General features: G+C 48.7%; 1 protein-coding gene across 1 annotated transcript in view; it reads right to left on the bottom strand.

Moving 5' to 3' along the window:
* Positions 1–25,844, bottom strand: part of NCOR2 (nuclear receptor corepressor 2) — a 480,522-nt gene that overhangs the window by 134,437 nt on the left and 320,241 nt on the right. The window contains 1 exon segment of the mRNA XM_060250121.1: positions 14,087–14,630. Within this exon segment, the coding sequence (XP_060106104.1) occupies positions 14,087–14,630 (544 nt within the window).

The following is a 25,844-nucleotide window of genomic DNA, read 5'->3' as shown; positions in this document are numbered from 1 at the left end:
CTCCTGGAATTACAGCTGATCTCCAGACTACAGAGATCAGTTCCCCTGGAGAAAACGGATGCTTTGGAGGGTGGGCTCCATGGCATTATATCGAGCTAAACTACGGTCATTAAAATATAAAACCCCAAGGGCTTAAAAGTCTGGCTCCTAAATTTTCAGGATGGCTCACAAGAACATAAGAGAAGCCATGTTGGATCAGGCCAATGGCCACTCCAGGCCAACACTCTGTGTCACATAAGAGAAGCCATGTTGGATCAGGCCAATGGCCCATCCAGTCCAACACTGTGTCACATAAGAACATAAAAGAAGCCCTGTTGGATCAGGCCAGTGGCCCAACAAGTCCAACAGTCTGTGTCACATAAGAGAAGCCATGTTGGATCAGGCCAATGGCCCATGTAGTCCAACACTCTGTGTCACATAAGAACATAAGAGAAGCCATGTTGGATCAAGCCAATGGCTCCTCCAGTCCAACACTCTGTGTCACATAAGAGAAGCCATGTTGGATCAGGCCAATGGCCCATGTAGTCCAACACTCTGTGTCACATAAGAACATAAGAGAAGCCATGTTGGATCAGGCCAATGGCCCATCCAGTCCAACACTCTGTGTCACATAAGAACATAAAAGAAGCCCTGTTGGATCAGGCCAGTGGCCCATCCAGTCCAACAGTCTGTGTCACATAAGAACATAAGAGAAGCCATGTTGGATCAGGCCAATGGCCCATCCAGTCCAACAGACTGTGTCACATAAGAACATAAGAGAAGCCATGTTGGATCAGGCCAATGGCCCATGTAGTCCAACACTCTGTGTCACACAGTGGCCAAAAAATTCACCCAATGCTCAGGAGTTCTTGTATTGTGAGAAAGGGAGAAAAGTACCTCTTTCTCTACTTTCTCCATCCCATGCATAATCCTGCATAAAGCTGAAGCCAATTTGTCGAGGCCCGCCTTAAACGACCCGCTGCCAAATCAGCTTCGACACGATTCTCCCGCTCAGCTACGCTCTGAGCGCCTGCTGGAGACGAAAGGAACAAGCGGCATACAGTTGTGCCCTTCCGCTCCACCTATCTCTCATAAAAAAGTGTGTGCATCGTTGCCCAGAACGCCCATCGTTGTGACAAGGGTGGGGCATGTAGACACAAAGGGATCGCCTACTGCACGTGCCCGCCAGGCAGGGTGGTGGCATAGCCCTAACAGAATTCCTCAAAGGAAGTGCCACCCTGCCCCAAGAGCACTGCTTTCTCGTTTCCCCATAGGAGTAAATGCCAATCGTTCCCTTATACGGGAGAAGGAAAAACTAAACCGTAGCTAAACCTTCCCCCTTTCCTTCTGGTGACCTTAGCTGCAAAGCCTTCCGTAATCTTTATGTTTTGAGCTCTTTTACTTGACCTCACAGGAGCAGGAAACCGGCTGGTCGATAGATAAGCCAGACAAGATCGATATTATTTGGCAAAAGGTAATCGATACCCCACATTTGCGGAAGCAGCAGTGATGAATAAGTGAGATATTATTCAGCAGACGCAATAAATATTCACGCGGTCGGCAGAAAGCCAGAGGTATGGAACGGCCTGCCACCGGATGACTTCCTGAGAACAGAGCCTACTCCAGATACTCATAATGGCCCAGGGAGGAGTCATTCCCCTGTGGGGAACGGAAGAGCCAAGAAGGGAGCGTCAACTCTCAAAAGCTTATACCAGGAGTGGCCAAACTGTGGCTTGGGAGCCCCGTGTGGCTCTTTCACACACCTTGTGTGGCTCTCGAAGCCTCCACCGCCCCATCAGCCGACATGGAGAAGGCATTTGTCTCTTTAAAACACTTCTCCAAGTCAAGCCAGCCGACAGCTTGGAGAATGCATTCAAAGTTGCTTTCTTTCCACCTCCATCTCCCTCCTCCATTTGCCTTCCTTCCTTCCTATTTAGTGTAGTGGTTAAGTGTGCAGACTCTTGTCTGGGAGAACCGGGTTTGATTCCCCACTCCTCCACTTGCAGCTGCTGGAATGGCCTTGGGTCAGCCATAATCTTGTAGGAGTTGTCCTTGAAAAGGCAGCTGCTGTGAGAGCCCTTTCAGCCCCACCTACCTCACAGGGTGTCTGTTGGCGGGTGGTGGGGGGGAGAGAGGTAAAGAAGATTGTGAACCGCTCTGAGACTCTTAGATTCAGAGTATAGGGCGGGATATAAATCCCAATATCTTCTTCTTTTCCTTCCTTTCTTCCTTCCCTGCCTACCTTTCTTCCTACATCTGGCATTCATGTCTTGCAGCTCTCAAAACATCTGATGTTTATTCTATGTGGCTCTTATGTTAAGTAAGCTTGGTCACCCCTGGCCTATATCTTGCCCTGTAGCCTGGGCAAGATCGATCTCCTGATTTCAGAAGCTAAGCAGGGTCAACTCTGGCAAGTCCTTGGATGGGAGACCTTGGAATACTAGACCCGGAGGCAGGGGCAGGCTTTATTCATCCGCCTCTTTGAATATCCTCCAGCCCTCCAGTAGGGATCAGTCACTAGAGAAGAAGGGATTGGATTTATACCCTGCCCTTCGCTTGGAGTCTCAGAGCAGCTTACAATCTCCTTTCCCTCCCCGTCGCCCCGCACAACAGATGCCCTGTGAGGCAGGTGGGGCTGAGAGAGCTCTTTCCAGAACTGCTCTTGAGAGAACAACTCTGAGAGAACTGGGACTGGCCCAAGGTAACCCAGCAGCTGCATGTGGAAGAGGAGTGGGGAATCAAACCTAATCAAATCTAATCCCAGATTAGAGTCCACGCACTTAACCACTACACCAACCTGGCAAACTGACATGGAAGTCGCTATGACTTCCAGGTGCACACAAACACTCACATGCCGTACACACACACAAACACCCATCCACCCAAACCCTTATGCCTCAAGAATCTTGTCCGTCTCTAAGACGCTACTGGACTCGAACCCAGCTACTCTCCTGCAGACCGACACGGATACCCTTTGAAACAAGAGCCACACGTAGGTCATCCCATGCAACGCTTGCATGTGAGGCTTCTCAGTTCACGCACAAAGCCTCTAAGGGCAAATGACAAAAATGACTCCCTCTTTTCCTTCTGCTCCGTTTTCAAAATCCAGTCTCTGGGGGATTTGGCTTTGGCTAGAGGGCCTCTGCTTGGCCTGCAGAAGTCCCCAGGTTCAATCCTGGGAACCTCCAGTTAAAAGGCTCAGGTTAAAAGTCAGAAGAACATAAGAGAAGCCCTGTTGGATCAGGCCAGTGGCATCCAGTCCAACACTCTGTGTCACATAAGAACATAAGAGAAGCCATGTTGGATCAGGCCAATGGCCCATCCAGTGCAACACTCTGTGTCACATAAGAACATAAGAGAAGCCACGTTGGATCAGGCCAGTGGCCCATCCAGTCCAACCCTCTGTGTCACATAGGAACATAAGAGAAGCCATGTTGGATCAGGCCAATGGCCCATCCAGTCCAACACTCTGTGTCACATAAGAACATAAGAGAAGCCATGTTGGATCAGGCCAGTGGCATCCAGTCCAACACTCTGTGTCACATAAGAACATAAGAGAAGCCATGTTGGATCAGGCCAGTGGCCCATCCAGTCCAACACTCTGTGTCACATAAGAACATAAGAGAAGCCATGTTGTATCAGGCCAATGGCCCATCCAGTCCAACACTCTGTGTCACATAAGAACATAAGAGAAGCCATGTTGGATCAGGCCAGTGGCCCATCCACTCTGTGTCACACAGTGGCCAAAAAAACTCTGGTCCTACCTTCTGTGGCCGCAGAAGGTAGGACCAGAACCAAGGGGTTGAAATTAAATCAAAAGAGTTTCCGTCTCAACATGAGGAAGAACTTCTTGACCGTTAGAGCGGTTCCTCAGTGGAAAAGGCTTCCTCGGGAGGTGGTGGGGGCTCTCCTTCCTTGGAGGTTTTTAAACAGAGGCTAGATGGCCATCTGACAGCAATGAAGATCCTGTGAATTTAGGGGGAAGGGGTTTGTGAGTTTCCTGCCTTGTGCAGGGGGTTGGACTAGATGACCCTGGATGTCCCTTCCAACTCTATGATTCTATCAGGAGGTCCACCAGTGGGGCCAGGACCCTAAAAGCCCTCCCACTGTTGCCCCCCAAGCACCAAGAATACAGAGCATCACTGCCCCAGACAGAGAGTTCCATCAATACGCTGTGGCTAATAGCCACTAGTGGACCTCTGCTCCATATTTTTATCCAATCCCCTCTTGAAGCTATCTATGCATGTAGCTGCCACCACCTCCTGTGGGAGTGAATTCCATGTGTTAGACACTCTTTGGGTGAAGAAGGACTTCATTTTAAGTCCTCCGCCTGAGACCCTGGAGAGCCGCTGCCAGTCTGGATTAGACGATACTGACCCTGAGGGACCAAGGGTCTGATTTAGTATCTGGCAGTGTCATGTACAAACTCATTCTTGCACCTCTTCTTACAGAGCAGTAATGCAGGAAACGGGGCCTCTTTAGTTAGCAACGCAAGTGCTTTGGCATCAAACAGAATGTTTAGGAGAGCACCCCTATGCTTCCCCAGAAAGGCTAAGTCAGGGGTGTCAAACATGTGGTTCTGGGGCCGAATTAGGCCCCTGAAGGGCTCCTATCAGGCCCCCAAGCAACTGTCTGTCATCTGCTGCCTTCTCCCTCTCTCTTGCTTCCTTCTACATCACAGCTTGCTTTGCCAGGCTCGCTCAATCGCACAGGAGCTACAGGGCAAAGACTCTATTTTCTCCATTGCCTGAGGCTCCTCCCTTGGAGAGGAAGTGGGGAGGGATAGCTTGCTTTGCCAGGCACTCTCGATCGCACTGCTGAGCTACTGAGCCAAGCCTCTCTTCCTTCTGTTGGCTGGGGCTCTCTCCCTCCTGGTCCCCCTTTGCCCAGTTCCCTGGATCCCATGGGAAAAATACAGAGAAAGCACCTTTAAGACCAACGAGTGCTAATGTTTCAAACATATTTTAAGAGTTAAAAAAAAATAACTGCATTTGTGTCCTTTTATAAAGTTTATATTTCTGCTACCTAATCTTAAATGGGAACTCACATGGCCCGGCCCTAAAAAGTCTCATTTATGTCAGATCCGGCCCTCATAACAAATGAGTTTGACACTCCTGGCTAAGATGGACTATCCCATGACCATGGCCAAAATCCCCCTAGAGATTGAGATATCAGCCCATCCCACTAGGGTCCGTCCTATCTTATGGCTGGGATGGGGGAGAGCACAGGCAGACAAACTGCGTACAGAATCCCAAGTGGAGGCGACATGGTTAAACCGTCCAGCCAGGACAGGGTTGAATCTGCACTTTGTCCCAAAACTTGCTGGGCGACTTCAGGCCGTTTGCCAGCTCACGGCATAACCCACCTCCTCGCAGCATCAGCAGGATGTCAGATTGGAGGGCAGGAAAACCAGGAGGGGGGTGGGGAAAAAAATTCTCCTCAATAAATAACTGCAACCGTTACTTTTTTTTGAGCGACACAGATGGGGCTTTCAGGAACGCTAAATAACGCATTTTCGACCCGCTTTCAATCCACTTTGCGACAGGATTTTACTGTCTGAAATGGCATAGTCCACTCGCTGAAGTGGATTGAAATGGTGTTATTTAGCATGTGCAACCCGAGGACAGACTCTTGAGCAGGGGTATCAAACATGCGGCCCAGGGGCAGAATCTGGTCCCTGATGGGCTATCAGTTCCCCAAGCAATTGGCTGTCATCCGCTTCCTTCTTCCTCTCTCTTGCTTCCTTCTGCATCACAGCTTGCTTTGCCAGGCTTGCACAACTGCCCAGGAGCTACAGAGAAAAGCCTCTATCTTCTCCATTGGCTGAGGCTCCTCCCATTGGGGAGGAAGAGGGGAGGAATAGCTTGCTTTGCCAGGCTTTCTCAATTGCACAGCGGAGCTACTGAGCCAAGCCTCTCTTCCTTCTATTGGCGGAGGCTCCTCCCCCTCCTTGTTCCCTGGGGAAGGAAAGAAAGAGCCAGAGCTTCCTTTGCCCAGTTCCCTGGATCCCATGGGAGAGATACAAAGAAAGCACCTTTAAGACCGAGTGCTAACGTTTTAAGCATGTTTTATTTAAAGCTTTTAAAAATATATATTTGTGTTTGTCTGTGTCCTTTATAAAGTTTATATCTCTGCTACCTGGCATTACATTTTATCAGGGGTCATTTTGTAGAAAAACAGGTGGTGGAGCTCATTAGCATATGCTGCCCTCCCCCCAGCCAAAAGCAACCCAATGCAAGAAAGGAGAGCCCCGGGCGAGCGAGGCCTCACCCAAGCAGGCCTTGCTCACTTGGGGCTCTTCTGGGCCGCCCCTCCCCAGTCAAAAGGCCAGCCAGCCACCTGCTACCCAAAATCACATAAGAAGTGGAGAAAGGGTGGCAAGGGCTTCTCCAGGGGTTCATGAGGGCTGCTGGGGACGTGGCAAAGCCCCTGGTGGCTGGCTGGCTGCCCGCTCTCCTAATCCAGGGATTGTTATGCAGCTGCACCTACTATTCAACGGACAAGGTAGGTGGGGAGGAAGAGCGGAACCCTCAGGAAAGTCCAGGAGCTGCGTTCCTGTGAGCTCCTGCTGAATTCTGCATTTTATGATACACACGGCCCGGCCCGACAGGGTGCCGCTTACGTCAGATCCGGCCCTCATAAGAAACGAGTTCGACAACCCTGCGTCTTAAGATGCTATCCGCCAGCGAGTCCAGTTCTGAGAGTGGGCAGCAGCTCCTCACAGCTCCTCTTCCGAAGAGCCAAAAATCTGCGAAGGGAGACATCGTCTCGGAATAGACTGTGCTCCCTGGGAGCGACTCCCGGAGGGCATCTGGGCAAGCGGGAGCCTCGGGTGTGCCCGGGGCCAGGCCGCGTGGACTTCTGTTTGTTTCCTGCCCGTATCCAGGGCATGCCTTCGAGACCGATTTGGAGACGCGGCAGGGTACGGATTTTATTCCCTTCACGTGGCTGGGTCATGCTTGCTTGCCTCCCCGAACGGGGAGCGACCTCAGAATTTATAGGCAGTGAAATAACGAGCTAAAATAAACCAAGAGGAGGATGCAAGCCTGGATTTAACACTAACTGGTAGTTAAGGAGAAGTAATCCGAGAAGGCACTGGGTGAGGTGCACCACACGGGTCTGGGAGACACGGAGACTTCAAACCTGACCCACCGCCAGCGTTTAATGTTACGAGCGCAGAAGTGGTTCTGGCGGAAGAACCACAACATAACAGACATCCAGGATCCTGCCGAAGCTTCAGCCCAGCTACCAAAGGCCAGTTTGGTGTAGTGGCGCAGTGCGCGGACTCTTATCGGGGAGAACTGGGCTTGATTTCCCACTCCTCCACTTGCAGCTGCTGGAACGGCCTTGGGTCAGCCATAGCTCTCGTAGGAGTTGTCCTTGAAAGGGCAGCTGCTGGGAGAGCTCTCTCAGCCCCACCCACCTCACAGGGTGTCCTGAGAGCCAGTTTGGTGTAATGGTGAAGTGTGCGGACTCTTATCTGGGAGAACCGGGCTTGATTTCCCACTCCTCCACTTGCAGCTGCTGGAACGGCCTTGGGTCAGCCATAGCTCTCGTAGTTGTCCTTGAAAGGGCAGCTGCTGGGAGAGCTCTCTCAGCCCCACCCACCTCACAGGGTGTCCTGAGAGCCAGTTTGGTGTAATGGTGAAGTATGCGGACTCTCATCTGGGAAAACCGGGCTTGATATCCCACTCCCCCACTTGAAGCTGCTGGAATGGCCTTGGGTCAGCCATAGCTCTCGTAGGAGTTGTCCTTGAAAGGGCAGCTGCTGTGAGAGCCCTCTCAGCCCCACCCACCTCACAGTGTGTCCTGAGAGCCAGTTTGGTGTAATGGTGAAGTGTGCGGACTCTTATCTGGGAGAACCGGGCTTGATTTCCCACTCCTCCACTTGCAGCTGCTGGAATGGCCTTGGGTCAGCCATAGCTCTCGTAGGAGTTGTCCTTGAAAGGGCAGCTTCTGGGAGAGCCCTCTCAGCCCCACCCACCTCACAGGGTGTCCTGAGAGCCAGTTTGGTGTAGTGGTGAAGTGTGAGAACTCTTATCTGGGAGAACCGGGCTTGATTCCCCTCTCCTCCACTTGCAGCTGCTGGAATTGCCTTGGGTCAGCCATAGCTCTCTTATCTGGGAGGTTTGATTCCCCCCCTCCCTCCACTTGCAGCTGCTGGGATGGTCTTGGGTCAGCCATGGCCAGGCATGGTGTTAGGGATTCTGCCACTCCCGGCAGACCCTCGCACTGTGCCCCTCCCCCGGCTCCCTCTTAGAATTTTTTTTGAAGTCACTAAGTGACGTTATCATACTGGGTGGTGTGTGGGGGAGAGTGACAGGCAGGGTGCAAGAGTGCTGCTGCACTGCTGCTTTCCCCTGCACTCCCTGGCTGCTTTCAAGGCGAAAGTGGCCGCCGCGCTCTTTGGAGGCTTCCTTGGGTGTTTTAGCAGCGCCCGGCTGCTTTCGGGTTGAAAGCGGCCAAGCGGCGCCTTCATGGGAAGGCACCATTCAGCCGCTTTCAACCCAAAAGCGGCCAGGCAGCGCTAAAATACTGTGGTATTTGGAGGCTTCCAAGGAAGCCTCCGAAGAGTGTGGCGGCCAAGCAGTGGGAATAAGGGGGAGCCTAGTGGCAACCCCAGGTGGGGTAGTGCCCTAGGCAGCCACCTACTTCCATGTGCTGGCCCTGGCCCTCATAGGGGTTGTCCTTGAAAGGGCAGCTTCTGTAAGAACTCTCTCAACCCCACTCACCTCACAGGGTGTCTGCTGTGGGGGAGGAAGGCAAAAGAGATTGCGAACCGCTCTGAGAGTCTGATTTGGAGAGAAGGACAGGGTATAAATCGATGGCCTTCTTCCTCTTCATTGCCTCAGTGAGAATGGTAACCCTTTTGTCTCGAGCCCTCTGCTCAGGGACAAGCCTTGGCCCGAACGGCATCAAGTCATTGCTCCTGAACCTTTTCCGATCCACAGTTGGTGGATTTATACAATGGAAGAAAAAACATCTCAGTTTGCAGGTAAACGAGAAGTCAGGAGGGGAGCTCCTAGATAAACAAGGCCTCTCTCCCCTCTTACCTCTGATTTTGGCAAGGGTTGGAGAATTCTGTTAAAACAGCGGACCGTATTGGCGCTCTTTAGCTTTTGAGATCTTCTTGTTCCGGAGGACAAAAGGGCCGCTCTCTTTGAAAAACAGATGCTCAAGAGGGGTTCTTTCAGTACGTCTCCTCCCACTCTTGCAACACCCTGTCTCACTGAGTTTACAGAAGCCGGAGAATGATGCCCTGGGATGGTATAACAGACTGTACCATTTCAGACAGCAGGGGCGAAAAAGGATGACGGACTAGATGGACCGCTGTTCTTAGGTTCTCTAGGGACTCTTCTTAGGTTCTCAGGGTGGCTTTTCCAGCTCCGAATGCTCTTTTGCGGAGGGAAAATTCCATGCAAACAGAGAACAGGCACACACGGGAGAAAGGTTCCTCCTTCTCCATTTGTCTTGCTGGCTTTCGACTTGCAGGGAAATGGAGCAGTACTCCCTCTAAGCTGTGGAGTCTTGCAAGCAAAAATTCTACTTCATGAGCTACCGACATTAAAGTTCTGATCTGCTGCATAAATGAGTTTGCTCTGGGGCCACTGATAGATCTCCTGATGGCGCCTGGGTTTTTTGGCCACTGTGTGACACAGTGTTGGGCTGGATGGGCCACTGGTCTGATCCAACACGGCTTAGAACATAAGAGAAGCCATGTTGGATCAGGCCAATGGCCCATCCAGTCCAACACTCTGTGTCACACAGTGGCCAATATATGTGTGCGTGTGTGTGTGTGTATATATATATATATCCAGTCCAACACTCTGTGTCACACAGTGGCCAATATATGTGTGCGTGTGTGTGTGTGTATATATATATATATCCAGTCCAACACTCTGTGTCACACAGTGGCCAATATATGTGTGCGTGTGTGTGTGTGTATATATATATATATCCAGTCCAACACTCTGTGTCACACAGTGGCCAATATATGTGTGCGTGTGTGTGTGTGTATATATATATATATCCAGTCCAACACTCTGTGTCACACAGTGGCCAATATATGTGTGCGTGTGTGTGTGTGTATATATATATATATCCAGTCCAACACTCTGTGTCACACAGTGGCCAATATATGTGTGCGTGTGTGTGTGTGTATATATATATATATCCAGTCCAACACTCTGTGTCACACAGTGGCCAATATATGTGTGCGTGTGTGTGTGTGTATATATATATATATATATATATATATATATATATATATACACACACACACACACATACATATATATACACTGTGGCTAATAGCCACTGGTGGACCTCTGCTCCATATTTTTATCCAATCCCCTCTTAAAGCTGTCTATGCTTGTAGCTGCCACCACCTCCTCTTATGTTCTTATGAGAAACGCTGACTCGCTTATCGGGGAACAGGTTCAACTTCCAAAGTCGTCCCTGGAGGCTTCAGGCTACCCGGCGAAGAAGGTAAGGTTTCTGCTTGGCGCTCTTGCTCATTCTCACCACCTAACGCGCTCTCTCTGCTCCCCTCGCTACGAACTGACAACGGTTAACTTATGTCTGTACGGGCTGGCCCCCTGCGCTCATTTATATTTAGCACGACCTACTGCTGAACTTTCATTCCTCGCTCTGCCAGCAACCTTTATGAAATATATATGTAAAGATAATTATCTTTGGGGACTCCTCTAGAAGGGAAAAAAAAAAGAACCCGGGAAGAGTTAAAAGCTGTTATTACCTTTGCTCCGGCTTGGCAAGAGCCAACCGGAGACTCACAGAATGACAGAAGGAAGCCAAGGGAGGGCTCCCGGCGCACCATTCCTCCAAACTATGCTTCAGCCCCTCTCCCTCCCCAAATCTTCAGGGCACGCTCACAGCAGAGATAAAACATGCAACGCTCGTGCCGCCTTTCTCATCCGGTTTCACGCTCTTGTTCTAATTGGCCCTGAAAGCTACAGAGAATGGTTGGTAAAGTGCCCGTACTTGGCCACTCTCCTACCCATGAGCTGAACAACGTGGCGCGTTTATCAAAAGCCACAGGCCGTGACGGCTAGACGGAAGCTTTACAGCGAGACAGAGCACCCCTAGTGCTCGGGGGGCAAACCGAGTCTCTGTGCCCTGTTGTCCTGTGGGGTTCTCTGGAGAAGCTGAACGGGGCAACAGCCTTGTGCTCAGTTTCTGAGGGACACACACAAAGAAGGGAGGCTCATTAAAAGACCTCAGACCTCTGTGATTATGAATCGATAGAAGACGGCAAGAGTGGTCTTATTAATATTGTTTTGTTTATATTACTTTTATTTTTTTGTTCGATGTTGGTTGACAATTTTCAGAAAAATTAATTAAAAAATTAATAATAATAATAACAATAAAAGGACACCTCTGCGAGAGCTACAGCTGACCCAAGGCCATTCCAGCCAGCTGCAAGTGCAGGAGTGGGGAATCCAACCCGGTTCTCCCGGATAAGAGAGCTCTGGCTGACCCAAGGCCATTCCAGCAGCTGCAAGTGCAGGAGTGGGGAATCCAACCCGGTTCTCCCGGATAAGAGTCCGCACACCCAGCACAACCAAAATAAAGTGCACAATTGTATCATCCTGAAACTATCGTGCCACGCCCCCCGGCCCATGGAAAAAGTGTCTTCCACAAAACCAGCCCCTGGGGTTGGGGCTCACTGGTCTAGAGGCTGGTGGCCTCCCAGCCTCCACTAGGTCCAGCTTGATTCGGCATAGTTGTAGCATTCATTTTTTCAAAATTCCTTTCTGCAGCTTTTCTGTACAGTCGCGAATTCTAGAACAAAGTGCCACGGTGCTTGCCAACACTTTCCTGCTGCCTGCCAAGTGTTTTTGGACAGTGTGTGGGGCCAGTTGGGGTTCCAGCCAACCAGGGCTTCTGATTCGCCACTGTGGATCTGACAGGGAGTGCAGATTAACATAACGATGCTTTGAGGGTGAGCTGCCACCACTGTGTTGGTTCCGCTCTTTCTATCACTCATTCCCCGTGCATTTTTTAAAAAAAATCAGGGCTTTTTTAGTAACAGGAACTCCTTTGCGTATTAGGCCACACCCCCTGATGAAGCCAATCCTCCAAGAGCTTACAGGGCTCTTCTTACAGGGCCTACTGTAAGCTCCAAGAGGATTGGCTACATCAGGGGGGGGGTGCCACCTAATATGCAAAGGAGTTCCTGCTACAAAAAAAGCCCTGTTAAAAATTACTCTTCCTCTCTGCTGCACCTGCCCCTCCTCTGTATATATGTGCCCAGCTCTGCCTCCCACAGCAGCCATTTTGTGGTTGTGCCCACCTCCTCCCTGAGCTAGAGTTCAAAAGGTGCCCGCAGGCCCAAAAAGGTCGGGGACCCCTGGTCTATAAAAGCCTCCCCAGTCCTGTAACGAAGAACGCCCGAGCCCCGAAGAGTCACGAACCCTGCTGCAACTTCAAAAAAAACCACATTCTTCTTTAACGTTTGTTTTCTATCCGGCTGGCTCCCACTACAAGGAACAATTTGCGACCCCGATGAACCCGAGCCCTTGCGTTTTTCTCTCTCCTCCGCCCCCACGGGAGCCGAGGCCGACCCCACCGCTTGATGAACGGCACTACAGGAGTATGGATCCAAGAGGCACTTAATGAAATTGACCAAGGCTGCGCAGAGCCGTGCCACAAATCAGCTGACACCCGGAGAAAGCGGCCGTTGTCCTCATCGAGAACGGGCCACCGGTGTGGGATGTGACCGTATTGCGGCATATGACCTCTTTTAACCCCTGACAATGGGCATCAATCCCAAGCAGTCTAGGCACCAGGGCCCATAAAGCTGCCCTTTCAATTACTGTCACTGGCAACACAACACCCCCCAGGGCCAGGGCACTACAAATCACTAGGCAGGTGCAAAACCCCACCGAGGACAGCGGGCAATAAAAGTCAGGGTTTTTTTTTTAAACCTTTGATCTGGGGAATGGTGCCCATTCACAGGATTCTTCCTGCTGCCAAGGGAAATTGGCACACCATCCCGGTGGTATTCGGGAAGCCACAGTCTGCCCTTTCTCCGGCAGGAAACATGGTAGTGGTTAAGTGCCGGTTTGGTGTAGTGGTTAAGTGCACGGACTCTTAATCTGGGAGAACAGGGTTTGGTTCCCCATTCCTCCACTTGCACTGGCTGGAATGGCCTTGGGTCAGCCGTAGCTCTGGTAGGAGTTGTCCTTGAAAGGGCAGCTGCTGTGAGAGCCCTCTCAGCCCCACCCACCTCACAGGGTGTCTGTTGTGGGGGAAGGAGATAAAGAAGAAGACAACAATGACACTGGATTCATATCCCACCCTCCACTCTGAATCTCAGAGTGGCTCACAATCTTCCTTTATCTACACCAAAGGAGATTGTAAACTGCTCTGAGACTCTTATTCAAAGAGAAGGGCGGGGTATAAATCTGCGGTCTTCTTCTTCTTCTTAGCAAAATGCAGATCTTGCATCCTAGGTGTGTGGGACTCTGGTTTCTAAGGTTCTAGCCCTTATCAGTTTGGAGAAAAAACTCACATGCGTACCGAAGGCTTCCCTTCCTACGGCTCCCCCTGCCGTCACTCACTCCCTTGCAAAAAAACCTCACAACAACCCCAAATTATTTCAAAGCCCGAACAGTTGTGAGACAGAAGTACACATATCTAAGCAATGCAGACACTACCGTTTATGTAAATGCGTAATTTGGACGTTTCTGGCCAAACACATTTCTGGAGGGTGGAATCAGAGATTTACAAAGCCCAGATTATACATACAGAATGATCTGTCTTGTCTGGTACCCCCTCCCTGACTAAACGTTCCCAGCGGGGCAATTTTGCTCCATAAGGTCACACATCTGGAATCCCTAAACCTGCTGTCAGTTGTCAGGGCCTCCCATTCCCGCCAAATTAATCAGCAGTTCAATATCTGTCCCTCTATCTGGGCGGGGAGGGGGGGGTGAAGCATTTTCAAACATTACCAGACAGATGCTAACATTTTAGGCGCCCAGAAAACAAAGCGCCTGGGAGTTTTACATTGAATCTGTGACTTGCACAGAATCCTACCCCACTGCTGCAAGATTTCCCACGCTACCGGCCCTGCGCCTCCACTTACTTGTTTTTGTCCGGAGCATCATGCTCGTCCATTTCATCCGCACTACACGTGGCGCTGGAGTCGCTGTCAGGATTGGCCCCTTCGGTTTTCCCGGTTTTGTGGTTCTCCTTTTCCGCCTTGGGTGCCCCCTCGCTCCCCACAGCCGCGTCGTTGTTGCTGTGGCTCTCCTCCGTTTGCATGTCGTTGGCTTTGTCCTTGTCCTGGGACTCCTCCCCTTCCTCCATTTTGATGTCACCCTGGATTGGCTCCGGGCTCTTGGGCTTTTCCTCTGGCTCCTCGGTCTTCACCACATCCACCATTGGTTCCTCCTGTGGCTTCTCTTCAGCGCAGGCCGGCTCAGTGGATGCCTCCTCGGGCGACTGGGTGGTCGGGGGCGTGGGATCGGCTGCAGGGGAACTAGGGGTATCCTCCATCTTGACCGCAGGTGGTTCTTCGGCATCGTTTCTAGATTCAGGGGTTGGTTTGGGCCCATTTTCTGCATTTTCTTTGGCTTCGGGTCTGGGAGAAGGAAGACTCTCTGTGTCGGAGCTGTTATTTACCGCAACTGGAATTTAAAGAAAAAACAAAACCCTACAGATTTTCTGTTCACATGGTTTGGTATCATTTATCAGGTACAAAACAGTAATATACTGAGCGGAGAAAGCCTCTTCCAGAGCCCTCAAAAAGATTAGATTTTATTGTAGAGTGAACTGGGAATGCATTATTTAGCGCTGGATAGTTAAGCCCAGACAAGAGCATTACTGCTTCATTCTGAGTATTCTGCGTTTCTAGCATTTTTAGGCCACTCTATGGTCTATTCCAATGCCAGAAACATCACAATGCCCCTATACGCCTTAGTTGCGGTTTAAAATGGCAAGTATACACTACTGTGTGTTTCTATAATAAATACATCGCTTGACACACATTGAAGTGGTCAGCCAAAAACCAAATCAGGAAGATAAACCCTAAACAGGCCCTTTCCTATACCATGTATTAGAAAAAGACTCCGGAACTCAAAAAATATACACAGAGTGCAGTTTTTAGCAATACAAACAACAATTAGTTATGCGATATACTTAGAAAGGACTAAATTCATCAGTGCCTCCTCCAAAAAGTCACCCTTATAATCCATGCTAATTAATCTAGAATAAATTATTTCCGCGTCTTCTCCTGTGATCGCTATCACTTTATGTTATTCTTATTTTTTAAATTTATTTCATTTATATCCTGTTTTTCTCTCCTGTGGTGACTCAAAATGGCTTATGCAGGGCTTTTTTTTGCAGCAGGAATTCATTTGCATATTAGGCCACACCCCCTGCTGTAGCCAATCCTCCTGGAGCTTACAGGGCTTTTAGTGCAGGGCCTACTGTAAGCTCCATGAGGATTGGCTACATCAGGAGTGTGTGGCCTAAAATGCAGAGGAGTTCCTGCTACAAAAAAGGGCCCTGGGCTTATGTAATTCTCTCCTCCAGTTTATCTTCATAACAACTTTGTGAGGTAGGTGCGGCTGAGAGAATGTGACTGACCCAAGATCAACCAGCAAGCTTCTGTGGCAGAGTGGGGATTCAAACCCGGGCCTCCAAGATCCTTATGTTTTTAACATTGCATCTCAAAGCACCTGGCATGCATTGTGCAAGTGCTGGGCTTCTCACATAAGAACCTAAGAGAAGCCATGTTGGATCAGGCCAGTGGCCCCTCCAGTCCAACACTCTGTGTCACATAAGAACATAAAAGGAGCCATGTTGGGTCAGGCCAATGGCCCCTCCAGTCCAACAGTCTGTGTCACATAAGAAAAGCCATGTTGGATCAGGCCAGTGGCCCATCCAGTCCAACAGTCTGTGTCACATAAAAGAAGCCCTGTTGGATCAGGCCAATGGCCCCTCCAGTCCAACAGTCTGTGTCACATAAGAAAAGCCATGTTGGATCAGGCCAGTGGCCCATCCAGTCCAACAGTCTGTGTCACATAAGAGAAGCCCTGTTGGATCAGGCCAGTGGCCCCTCCGGTCCAACACTCTGTGTCACATAAGAACCTAAGAGAAACCATGTTGGATCAGGCCAATGGCCCCTCCAGTCCAACAGTCTGTGTCACATAAGAAAAGCCATGTTGGATCAGGCCAATGGCCCATCCAGTCCAACACTCTGTGTCACACAGTGGCTAAAAAAAATTTATACACACACACACACACACACTGTGGCTAATAGCCACTGATGGACCTCTGCTCCATATTTTTATCTAAACCCCTCTTGAAGGTGGCTATGCTTGTGGCCGCCACCACCTCCTGTGGCAGTGAATCCACATGTTAATCACCCTTTGGGTGAAGAAGTACTTCCTTTTATCCGTTTTAACCTTTCTGCTCAGTAATTTCATCGAATGCCCACGAGTTCTTGTATTGTGAGAAAGGGACAAAAGTCCTTCTTTCTCAACTTTCTCCATCCCGTGCATTATCTTGAAAACCTCTATCATGTCATCCCGCAGTTGATGTCTCTCCAAGCTAAAGAGCCCCAAGCGTTTCAACCTTTCTTCATAGGGAAAGTGCTCCAGCCCTTTAATCATTCTAGTTGCCCTTTTCTGGACTTTCTCCAATGCTATAATATCCTTTTTGAGGTGCGGCGACCAGAACTGCACACAGTACTCCAAATGAGACCGCACCATGGATTTATACAGGGGCATTATGATACTGGCTGATTTGTTTTCAATTCCCTTCCTAATAATTCCCAGCATGGCGTTGGCCTAACAAGTCTTTACTTCTAGGCAGAACTGACTTTTATTAACATTTTATGTACCTGATTAAAATGATTCTGTACTCTCAGCACATGAGGCTCCCAGAAGGGTCTCTTAGCGCTGCGATCACAATAAGAAGGGGGGGGAAAACTGAGCTTGCCCCACTGTTTGCGAAGGGGCTGGCTTGTATATTTTGGCGTGTGGAGTACATGAGGCCGTGCAGTTGAGCGGTCAATATTCTGAACTGGAAAGACTCAGGTTCGAATCATCACCCAGTTGCAAAGCTCACTGGTTGATTTGGGGCCAGTCGCACTCTCTCAGGTTAACTTACCTTACAGGACTGTGTTGAGGATAAAAAAAACAGAAGGGAAGACTTATGTACACTGCCCTAAACTTCTTGGAAGAAAGGTAGGATGAAATAAAAAAGGAGGGTTTACTTTTTAAAAATTGATATGAAAATGGGCTTCCCTCTGTTTAACAACATGGAGAAAGACCATATAACGGTGCTAAGAAGGTCTTTATTTATCCAGAGCCTCTGTCCTCTGCCCTTCACTTAATACTGGCAACACAGGGCACTCTTTCTCAGTGGTGGCCAACAATGTTCCCTCTAAGCTGCAGAGTCTTGTGAGCAAAAATTCTACTTTTTAAGCTGCTGGTATTAAAGTTGTGAGCTACTAAAATTAAAGTTGTGAGCTACTGCATAAATTAGTGTGCTCTGGGGTAGGGTTGCCAAGACCAATTCAAGAAATATCTGGAGACTTTGGGGGTGGAGCCGGGAGAAATTAGGGGTGGGGCCAAGATCAAGGCTGTGACAAGCATAATTGAACTCCAAAGGGAGTTCCGGCCCTCACATTTAAAGGGACGGCACACCTTTTCAATTCCTTCCTTCCATAGAAAATAATGAAGGATAGGGGCACCTTCTTTTTGGGCTCATAGAATTGGACCCCCTGGTCCAATCTTTTTGAAACTTAGGGGATATTTTGGGGAGAGGCACTAGACGTTATACTGAAAATTTGGTACCTCTATCCCAAAAAACAGCCCCCCCAGAGCCCCAGATACCCGCAGATCAATTCTCCATTATTTTCTATGGGAATAAATCTCCATAGGGAATAACAGAGTTCCCAGCAGACATTTCCCTCCCCTCCCCCCGCTTTCTGACGACCCTGAAGCGGGGGGAGGGTCTCCAAACCGGGGGATCCCCTGCCCCCACCTGGGGATTGGCAACCGTACTCTGGGGCCATTTTTACTGAGCTAAGACAACAATGTGTGAGCTGGAGGCTAAAAATCTGTGAGCTAGCTCACGCTAACTCAGCTTAGAGGGAACACTGGTGGCCAATACTCCCTCTAAGCTGTGGGGTCTTGTGAGCAAAAAAACCTGCTTTGTGAGCTATTGGCATTCAAGTTGTGAGCTACTGCATAAATTAGTTTGCTCTGGGGCCATTTTTCCTAAGCCAAGACAAAAATGTGCGAGCCGGAGGCTAAAAAAAACTAACTCAGCTTAGAGGGAACACTGGTGGTGGCTCCGTCTCGCTTTTTGACCCGGTTATCAGCAGAAAGAAGTACATTCAGTATTTATCATCTATTTCCTGATCCCCTCTGAAGGGTTTGGATTGCAAAGGGAAAAGACTTTGAGAATTAGCTGCACAGGTTTGAAGATGGGCAGGTGCAGACCATCTGCTGATTTTGATTCCACGAAACCTGTAACACCCCCCCCCAAAAAAATCCCCCCCTTTAAATTTAATCCAGGCTGTTCTGAGGAATCTTCCTCAGTTCTGCCTAGAGATAAAGGTCTTTCCCATTTAAAAAAAAGAAAGAAAAAGATGAGAAAAACAATCCAGCCTCCCTGCTTGTACCTCAGGCACGGCAGTGCTTCTGCAGGTTGCCAAAAACCCTCCCAGTCAGTCCATCTGTGAAGAAATCCAGAGATCTCTCCCTTCAAAACTCTCCCTCCCCCACTGTTTTTTTTAAATTGCGGCCAAAGTGAAGAAAAACGCAGGTCAGGGTCAGCGAGAATAAAAAAACCCCCCAACTCCTCCATCCCTTTCCAATCCTAACAAGAGTTTCAAGGCAGGTTAATCATTACAAGATTGGAATTGTCCAGAAAGCCAACGTCCTCCTAAAATGGACGCTTCGTTCGTTCCACACACAAAACCTTGTGGGGGGGGGGGAAGGGCCCAATGCACACTGGGCTCTTAAAACAAATTCCCTCCCCCTCATAGTTGGACAGTAAATGTGCGTGTGTATTATTCAGGGCCTGAACAATGAAAAACGGTGTCAGTTTAGGAACAAAATAAAATGGTCTCCCCCTGCATTTGCCTCAGATCTTACAAGCTATGTGGCTCTTGCAATTAGCAGTTGTGTGAGGGAGCTCTCGAAATTTATTCATTGCTTTTGCATGCCTTTTGTTGCCTTTTGGCCAAAAAGCTTTCCCACCCCCAGCAGCTAATGACAAAAAAATGAAAATGTACACAATGAATTAACATTAAAACAAAAATAATTTAAAATGTTTGCCATTTTTTTTTAAAAAAAAAACCTTTTTAGAAGAAGCTCTGTGAAGGGGACTCCTCAGAAATGTTCCCTCTAGGCTGTGGAGCCTTGTGAGCAAAAAATCTACTTTGTGAGCTACTGGCATTAAAGTTATGAGCTACTGCATAAATTAGTTTGCTCTGGGAGCCATTTTTCCTGAGCTAAGACGAAAATGGATGAGCTAGAAATGTAAGGTTAAAAAATACTAACACAGCTTGGAGGGAACACTGCTCCTCAGACAGATCATTTGGGGCGTTGTTAAATGCTGCCAAGCAGTCGCTTGTTATATATATTATATCTTTTGCCACTTCTGGCATGCAGGAGGGAGGGAGTGCTGCTATTGGAAATATCCACTTTAGGGTACCAAAATATTGTCTGTATTTTATTTCATTCAGAAAACTTATCTCCTGCCTTCCCTGCCATTGAAAGCGGTACGCAAAGGGGCTCATGATGTGAAATTAAAACAAAGTTTGAGTCCAGTGGCACCTTAGAGACCAACAAAGTTTATTTCTGGGCGCACGCACACAAAAGCTTATACCCAGAATTAAACTTTATTAGTCTTAAAGGTACCACTGGACTCAAACTTTGTTCTGTTGCTTCAAACCAACACGGCTATGGGAGTTCCCCTACTTTTATTAACCCCTTTCAGCTTCCATTCAGTGGGGGAGAAACCCATACTGCAAATGCCCCCGAACACGATGTAATGACATCACCCAGAAGTGCCATCATAGCGCGACCAATGTTGAGGGACGACACTCTAGTTTTGGGGCAAAACTCTATGATAAAACTGAGCTCAAACCACGGAGCTTTGCCAAAAAACTCCCTAGCATGCGCATCATCCCCCCCCCCCAAAGAACCCCGATCCCTGACAAACTACCCACCAGAATGTGAAATTAAAACACTGTAGAACATTTTTTTTTAAATCTAAAAGATCTGAAGCAATAGATAATAGGGGGGGGGGGGGGAATTACAGAAACTTTGAAATAACTGCAAATTAAAAAAAAACCAGAGATGAAAAAGAAAAGTCATAAACTCAAGCGGCCAGCGAAAGGACCTTACAGGCCAAAATTGTTTCAGGCAACAAAAATATCAAATATCTTTCAGAACAAAATGGTTTCCACAAGTTTCTGGAAGCCCAAAAGGGAGGGATCTGATGGACTTCTAGTAGGCTTCCCAATCCCCAGGTCCCAGCGGGGGATCCCCCAGTTTTACAGGCTTCCCCCCTCCCCCAGCCAGCTGGCCAGCGGGAGAAGCCCCACCCCCACAGCCATTATGCACCTCCATGAACAATTCCCATAGGGAATGATGGGGAATTGATCTGAAGAAGAAGAAGAAGATGATATTGGATTTATATCCCGCCCTCCACTCCGAAGAGTCTCAGAGCGGCTCACAATCTCCTTTACCTTCCTCCCCCACAACAGACACCCTGTGAGGTGGGTGGGGCTGGAGAGGGCTCTCACAGCAGCTGCCCTTTCAAGGACAACCTCTGCCGGAGCTATGGCTGACCCAAGGCCATGCTAGCAGGTGCAAGTGGAGGAGTGGGGAATCAAACCCGGTTCTCCCAGATAAGAGTCCGCACACTTAACCACTACACCAAACCGGCTCTCTGCGGGTATCGGGGGCTCTGGGGAGGCTGTTTTTTTAGGTAGAGGAGCCAAATTTTCAGTATAGCATCTAGTGCCTCTCCCCAAAATACCCCCCAAGTTTCAAAAGGATTGGACCAGGGGGTTCAATTCTACGAGCCCCAAAAGAAGGTGCCCCTATCTTTCATTATTTTCTATGGAAGGAAGGCATTTTAAAAGGTGTGCTGTCCCTTTAAATGTGATGGCCAGAACTCCCTTGGAGTTCAATTCTGCTTATCACACCCTTGCTCCTGGGTCCGCCCCCAATGTCTCCTGGCTCCACCCCCAAAGTCTCCTGGCTCCACCCCCAAAGTCCCCAGATATTTCTTGAATTGGACTTGGCAACCCTAACTTCTAGAAGGAGGGGATTCCACAGTCATGGGGGGAGGGGATGCCTTCAGGCCCCAACCGATACTGTCAAATTGCCTGAAGGCGAAGCTGGAATCACTCATCAGGTTTCTGAAGCATATAGGAATGATCCCCTCTAGTACCAGGAAAGGAGCTCCAGTCCTAAATAGAATTACACCCTTCTAAGTTCAAAGGAGCCCTGTGGCGCAGAGTGGTAAAGCTGCAGTACTGCAGTCCGAGCTCTCTGCTCACGACCTGAGTTTGATTCCGGCAGAAGCTGGGCTCTCAAGCTGACTCAGCCTTCCATCCTTCCGAGATCGGTAAAATGAGTACCCAGCTTGCAGGGGGGGGGAGGAGTGTAGATGACTGGGGAAGGCAATGGCAAACCACCCCGTAAAAAGTCTGCCGTGAAAACGTCGTGATGCGACGTCACCCCATTGTCAGAAACAACTGGTGCTTGCACCTTTACCTTAAATTCACGGAAGTCAACAGATTTAGAAAGGCATAACTCTGCTTAGGACGGCACGGCAATTTTCATGAGCAATACGGGAGCTGCCTTATGGAGACTTCTCAATTATTTATTTTAGGAATTCTGTCTTCCTAATAAAAGAGTTCTCAGGGTGGCAGACAAAAATCCATAAGCTGCACAAAACCAATTTTAAGAAATAATAAATGCAGCGATTAAAAAAAACACAATACATAATTAAAAGAAACAGGTAATAGCCAGAATTAGATATTGATTAAAAGCATGGGTAAGCAGAATAGACCTGGCCTGCCGTCTAAAACTTAATAAAGACGGCGCCATGCAAAATTGACAAATATCCGCCCCAACTTAGCTGCAGTTCATGCAAATCCTTTTTTATTCATGTGGATGGGTCTCAGCTCCTTGGGGAAAAGACAGCATACGAGATAAGAAATGAATCAATATAGACTAAACAGGGGCAGTACAGGTCTTGAAACCTGGCAATAAAGAATTCCTTATACTTCACAATACTATTTTAAAGTTGAATGTCTGATTTTTTTTTCCTCCCATCCCTGAGCACCACACGTTTGAAGCATATATGCCTTCTATTCACTTTTCAAAAATGTATGGTCTTAAGAGAAAGGCTGTGAGGGAGACCATATTTTATTTAGACAGGGGAAGATGAGAAACACTTTACACAGGTATAAAGAGAGCAGTCAGCCAGGCAACTACAGAGAGATGTCCTAGTCAGTGGTTAAAGATAAGCAGAACGAGGAAGAGTGGGGGTGGGAATAATCCACACAGTGATGGCATGATCCTTACCCAACTCCTTGCTAAATAATAATAATAAAAAATCCTACTTCTGCAAAAATGCATGTTGTCTTCTCATAAAGCACTGCTCACATGGCATCATTATCATTTCGAGGCTATATGACACTTCTACTCACGGGAGTTCTCTCCAGTTTGGGCTCTTTCTAAAGAAGCTTTTTAATAAAGGTTAAGTACCTACCGATTCATGGGGTGACATCACATCATGAGGTTTTCTTGGCAGACTTTTTGTTACGGGGTGGTTTGCCATTGCCTTCCCCAGTCATCTACACTTGACCGCCCCCCCCCCCCCAGCAAGCTGGGTACTCATTTTACCAACCTCGGAAGGGTGGAAGGCTGAGTCAACCTCGAGCTGGCTACCTGAACCCAGCTTCTGCCGGGATCAAACTCAGGTCATGAGCAGAGCTTGGACTGCAGTGCTGCAGCTTACCACTGTGCGCCACTCTGTGCAGGGAATTCAGAGCTGCAGCACCTTTTAAGAGACATGGAAAACAAGCCAGATTCAAGTCTGTTAGCGCCTTATAGTCCAACAAGATTTCCGGGGAATGAGTTTTCGAGAGTCAAAGTCACCCTCATCGGACAGACAGAATCGCAAAAGCTCATACCCCAATAATTTTGTTGGTCTCTTAGGGCGATACTGGACTCAAATCTAGCTGTCGTACTGCAGACCAACGTGGCTACTCCAGAAATCATGCTGGAACTTTTGGTGTCCTGCCAATGAATTAGAATATCTCTCATTATATAACTTCCCAGTAAAAACCTTTTCTGTGAAAGTGGCTCGGATAATGTTTAGAGGACCAAATCTCAACCTGGGAAGGGGGGGGGGGAGGGGAGGGCTAGATGACCAGCTAGTGATCATGGAATTGAGACCCCAACCCCCGAGGGAAGTTTTCAAATTATGTGGCACAGCCAGGCTCCTGCTTGTATAGGTGGGTCGTTTAAACTTTACTCGAGCCCCTTAGGAGATACCTGGAATAAACACCACCCACCGAGCGAGGCTGACGCTTCAAGGGACTTTGTGTTCTATACGTTCTGGGCCACGCTTAGGCATTTTTTCCACACACTTTACCTGCCTTGTTTGTTCCGAGTGCAGAATCTGTGCTGCCTTGGCGCAGAATCTGGAATTTTTGGTGTAGCGGAAGAAAAGCTTATAGTGTGTATCTTTATATATCCCTTTTGGCACACACACGGAGATTTGAAATTCATGCCGGTGGGGCGGAGGGGGACTGAGTTCCTCACCCCGCCCTGACTCTGGGATTCCATCCAAGAAAGGAACTGAAAGGACGGCGGAGCGAATTTATGTGTGTGCGCGCTTTAAAATGGAGGCTTCAAATAAATGTTGTTACAAGTGGAGGAGAAACCGAGGCATGAAGCCAGAATTGTGGGCTGGGGGGGGGGGTTGGTGGCAGAGCGAGATGACCTCATCGCATTCTGCAATATATTCAGACATTTCCAGGTGCAAGGAATATCGGAGCGAGGCGTTCATAATCTTAGGGGTTTTGGCTCCAAATACGTTAGCCGGAGGGATTTATGTCCATCGCAAGCTGGTGGGCGGGCAGGAATCCCCACCGATTCAGATCTTACAAAAAGGAACCAAAGAGGTTTTTTCTTTTTTTTTTGAGGGGGGGGGGCTTGTCAGAATTCGACCGATTCGAAAGGGAACGGGCTATCTGCGCAGTCTGGGCAAACCGAGAAAACATTTCTCCTTTTTTTTTTTGGCTTCCCAAACCAAATTCCAAGCACCACTGGAAGTTTATTTACTTGCCGTGAATGTGTGAACGTCTCCCTTCCCTCCCCATCCACTAACACGCCCCTTGTCAAAAACAAACAAGGAGGAAGGAATTTACAATATTTAGGCTCGGGTGAGTTTGGCCACATCTTTGGTGTGTTGGTATGTGTGTGTGTGTGTGTGGGAGAATTGTATGTACCCATCTGTGTCCTCGATTTAGAGAAATGCCCAGGTTTGGGGGTTTAGCCACACGTTACAGCTTCGTTATTCTTCAGGGCAACAGAGTTCCACGAGGGATGGGATGCGCGGGAGGGAGGCAAGGCCGATGTGGAACAAAGATACAGACTGGCGACGTGCCGGGAGGAAGAGCCAGTAATATCATCTGCGAGACGCTGGAGGAGCCCTGGTGTGATGAAACGGTCTCGAGGCCTTTCCAAACACACACACACCACCTTGGTATTCGCTAGGCCGAAATGCCTCCCAAATGTCAAATGACAAACAGCTGAGGCAGAAGGCTGACCTGACATTTCTCCTCCTGTGACATTTTGGCCATCTCGGCTCAAAGGGCCCTTCGGTTCGATAGCCCCGCTCCAGATAAGTCGGTCTCCCCCTTCATCTTGCTGCCTGACTTAACTTCTGTAGTGTTACAAGGCTCCCGACACTGTTGAGTGACCCTCCCTTCTTTGTGTGTGTCCCTCAAAAACTGAGCACAGGGCTATTGCCCCGTTCAGAATTAAGGCCTCATGTGTTTTTCCCCCCAAAGAATCACCCTGACAGAAAAGATTTACCAGGAATTCACCTTTTAATGAGCCTCCCTTCTTTGTGTGTGTCCCTCAAAAACTGAGCACAGGGCTATTGCCCCGTTCAGAATTAAGGCCTCATGTGTTTCCCCCCCCCACAGAATCACCCTGACAGAAAAGATTTACCAGGAATTCACCTTTTAATGAGCCTCCCTTCTTTGTGTGTGTCCCTCAAAAACTGAGCACAAGGCTATTGCCCCGTTCAGAATTAAGACCCATGTGTTTTTATCCCCCCACAGAATCACCCTGACAGAAAATATTTACCAGAAATTCACCTTTTAATGAGCCAAAAAGGCTTTGAAAAGATTGCCAGTTGTGCACGCCATTAGTCCGTGCCTCCCATTGCTGGGGTGGGGTGGGTGGGTTATTAAGTTATTAAATCTCTCCCATAGTAGTTAAACGGGCTGACTGTTATAAATTACGTGCATTTTCCCCAAGCTTGCTGGCTCTGCTCCTGACTGAGAAATAGCTATGGTTCACAATTTTCATTTTGCCCTCTCGCCCTCCAACCCTGTCTCATTTCTCTCTGTGGTGTCAGTTAAAAATGAAAATGCTACAGCAATACCACATTATACATCTCATTGGCCTGCAGGTTCCATGGCTACTGTCACCCAAAAGACACTTAAGAACATCAGAAGAGCCCTGCTGGATCAGACCAGAGGTCCGTCAAATCCAGCATCCTGTCTCACACAGTGGCCAGCCACTTCTTCTGGACAGCTAGCAACAGGGCACAGAGGCTGA

This window comes from Heteronotia binoei, chromosome 11 (assembly GCF_032191835.1).
Source record: "Heteronotia binoei isolate CCM8104 ecotype False Entrance Well chromosome 11, APGP_CSIRO_Hbin_v1, whole genome shotgun sequence".
Classification (NCBI taxonomy): Eukaryota; Metazoa; Chordata; class Lepidosauria; order Squamata; family Gekkonidae; genus Heteronotia; species Heteronotia binoei.
This window is presented reverse-complemented; position numbering and strand designations above follow the sequence as displayed.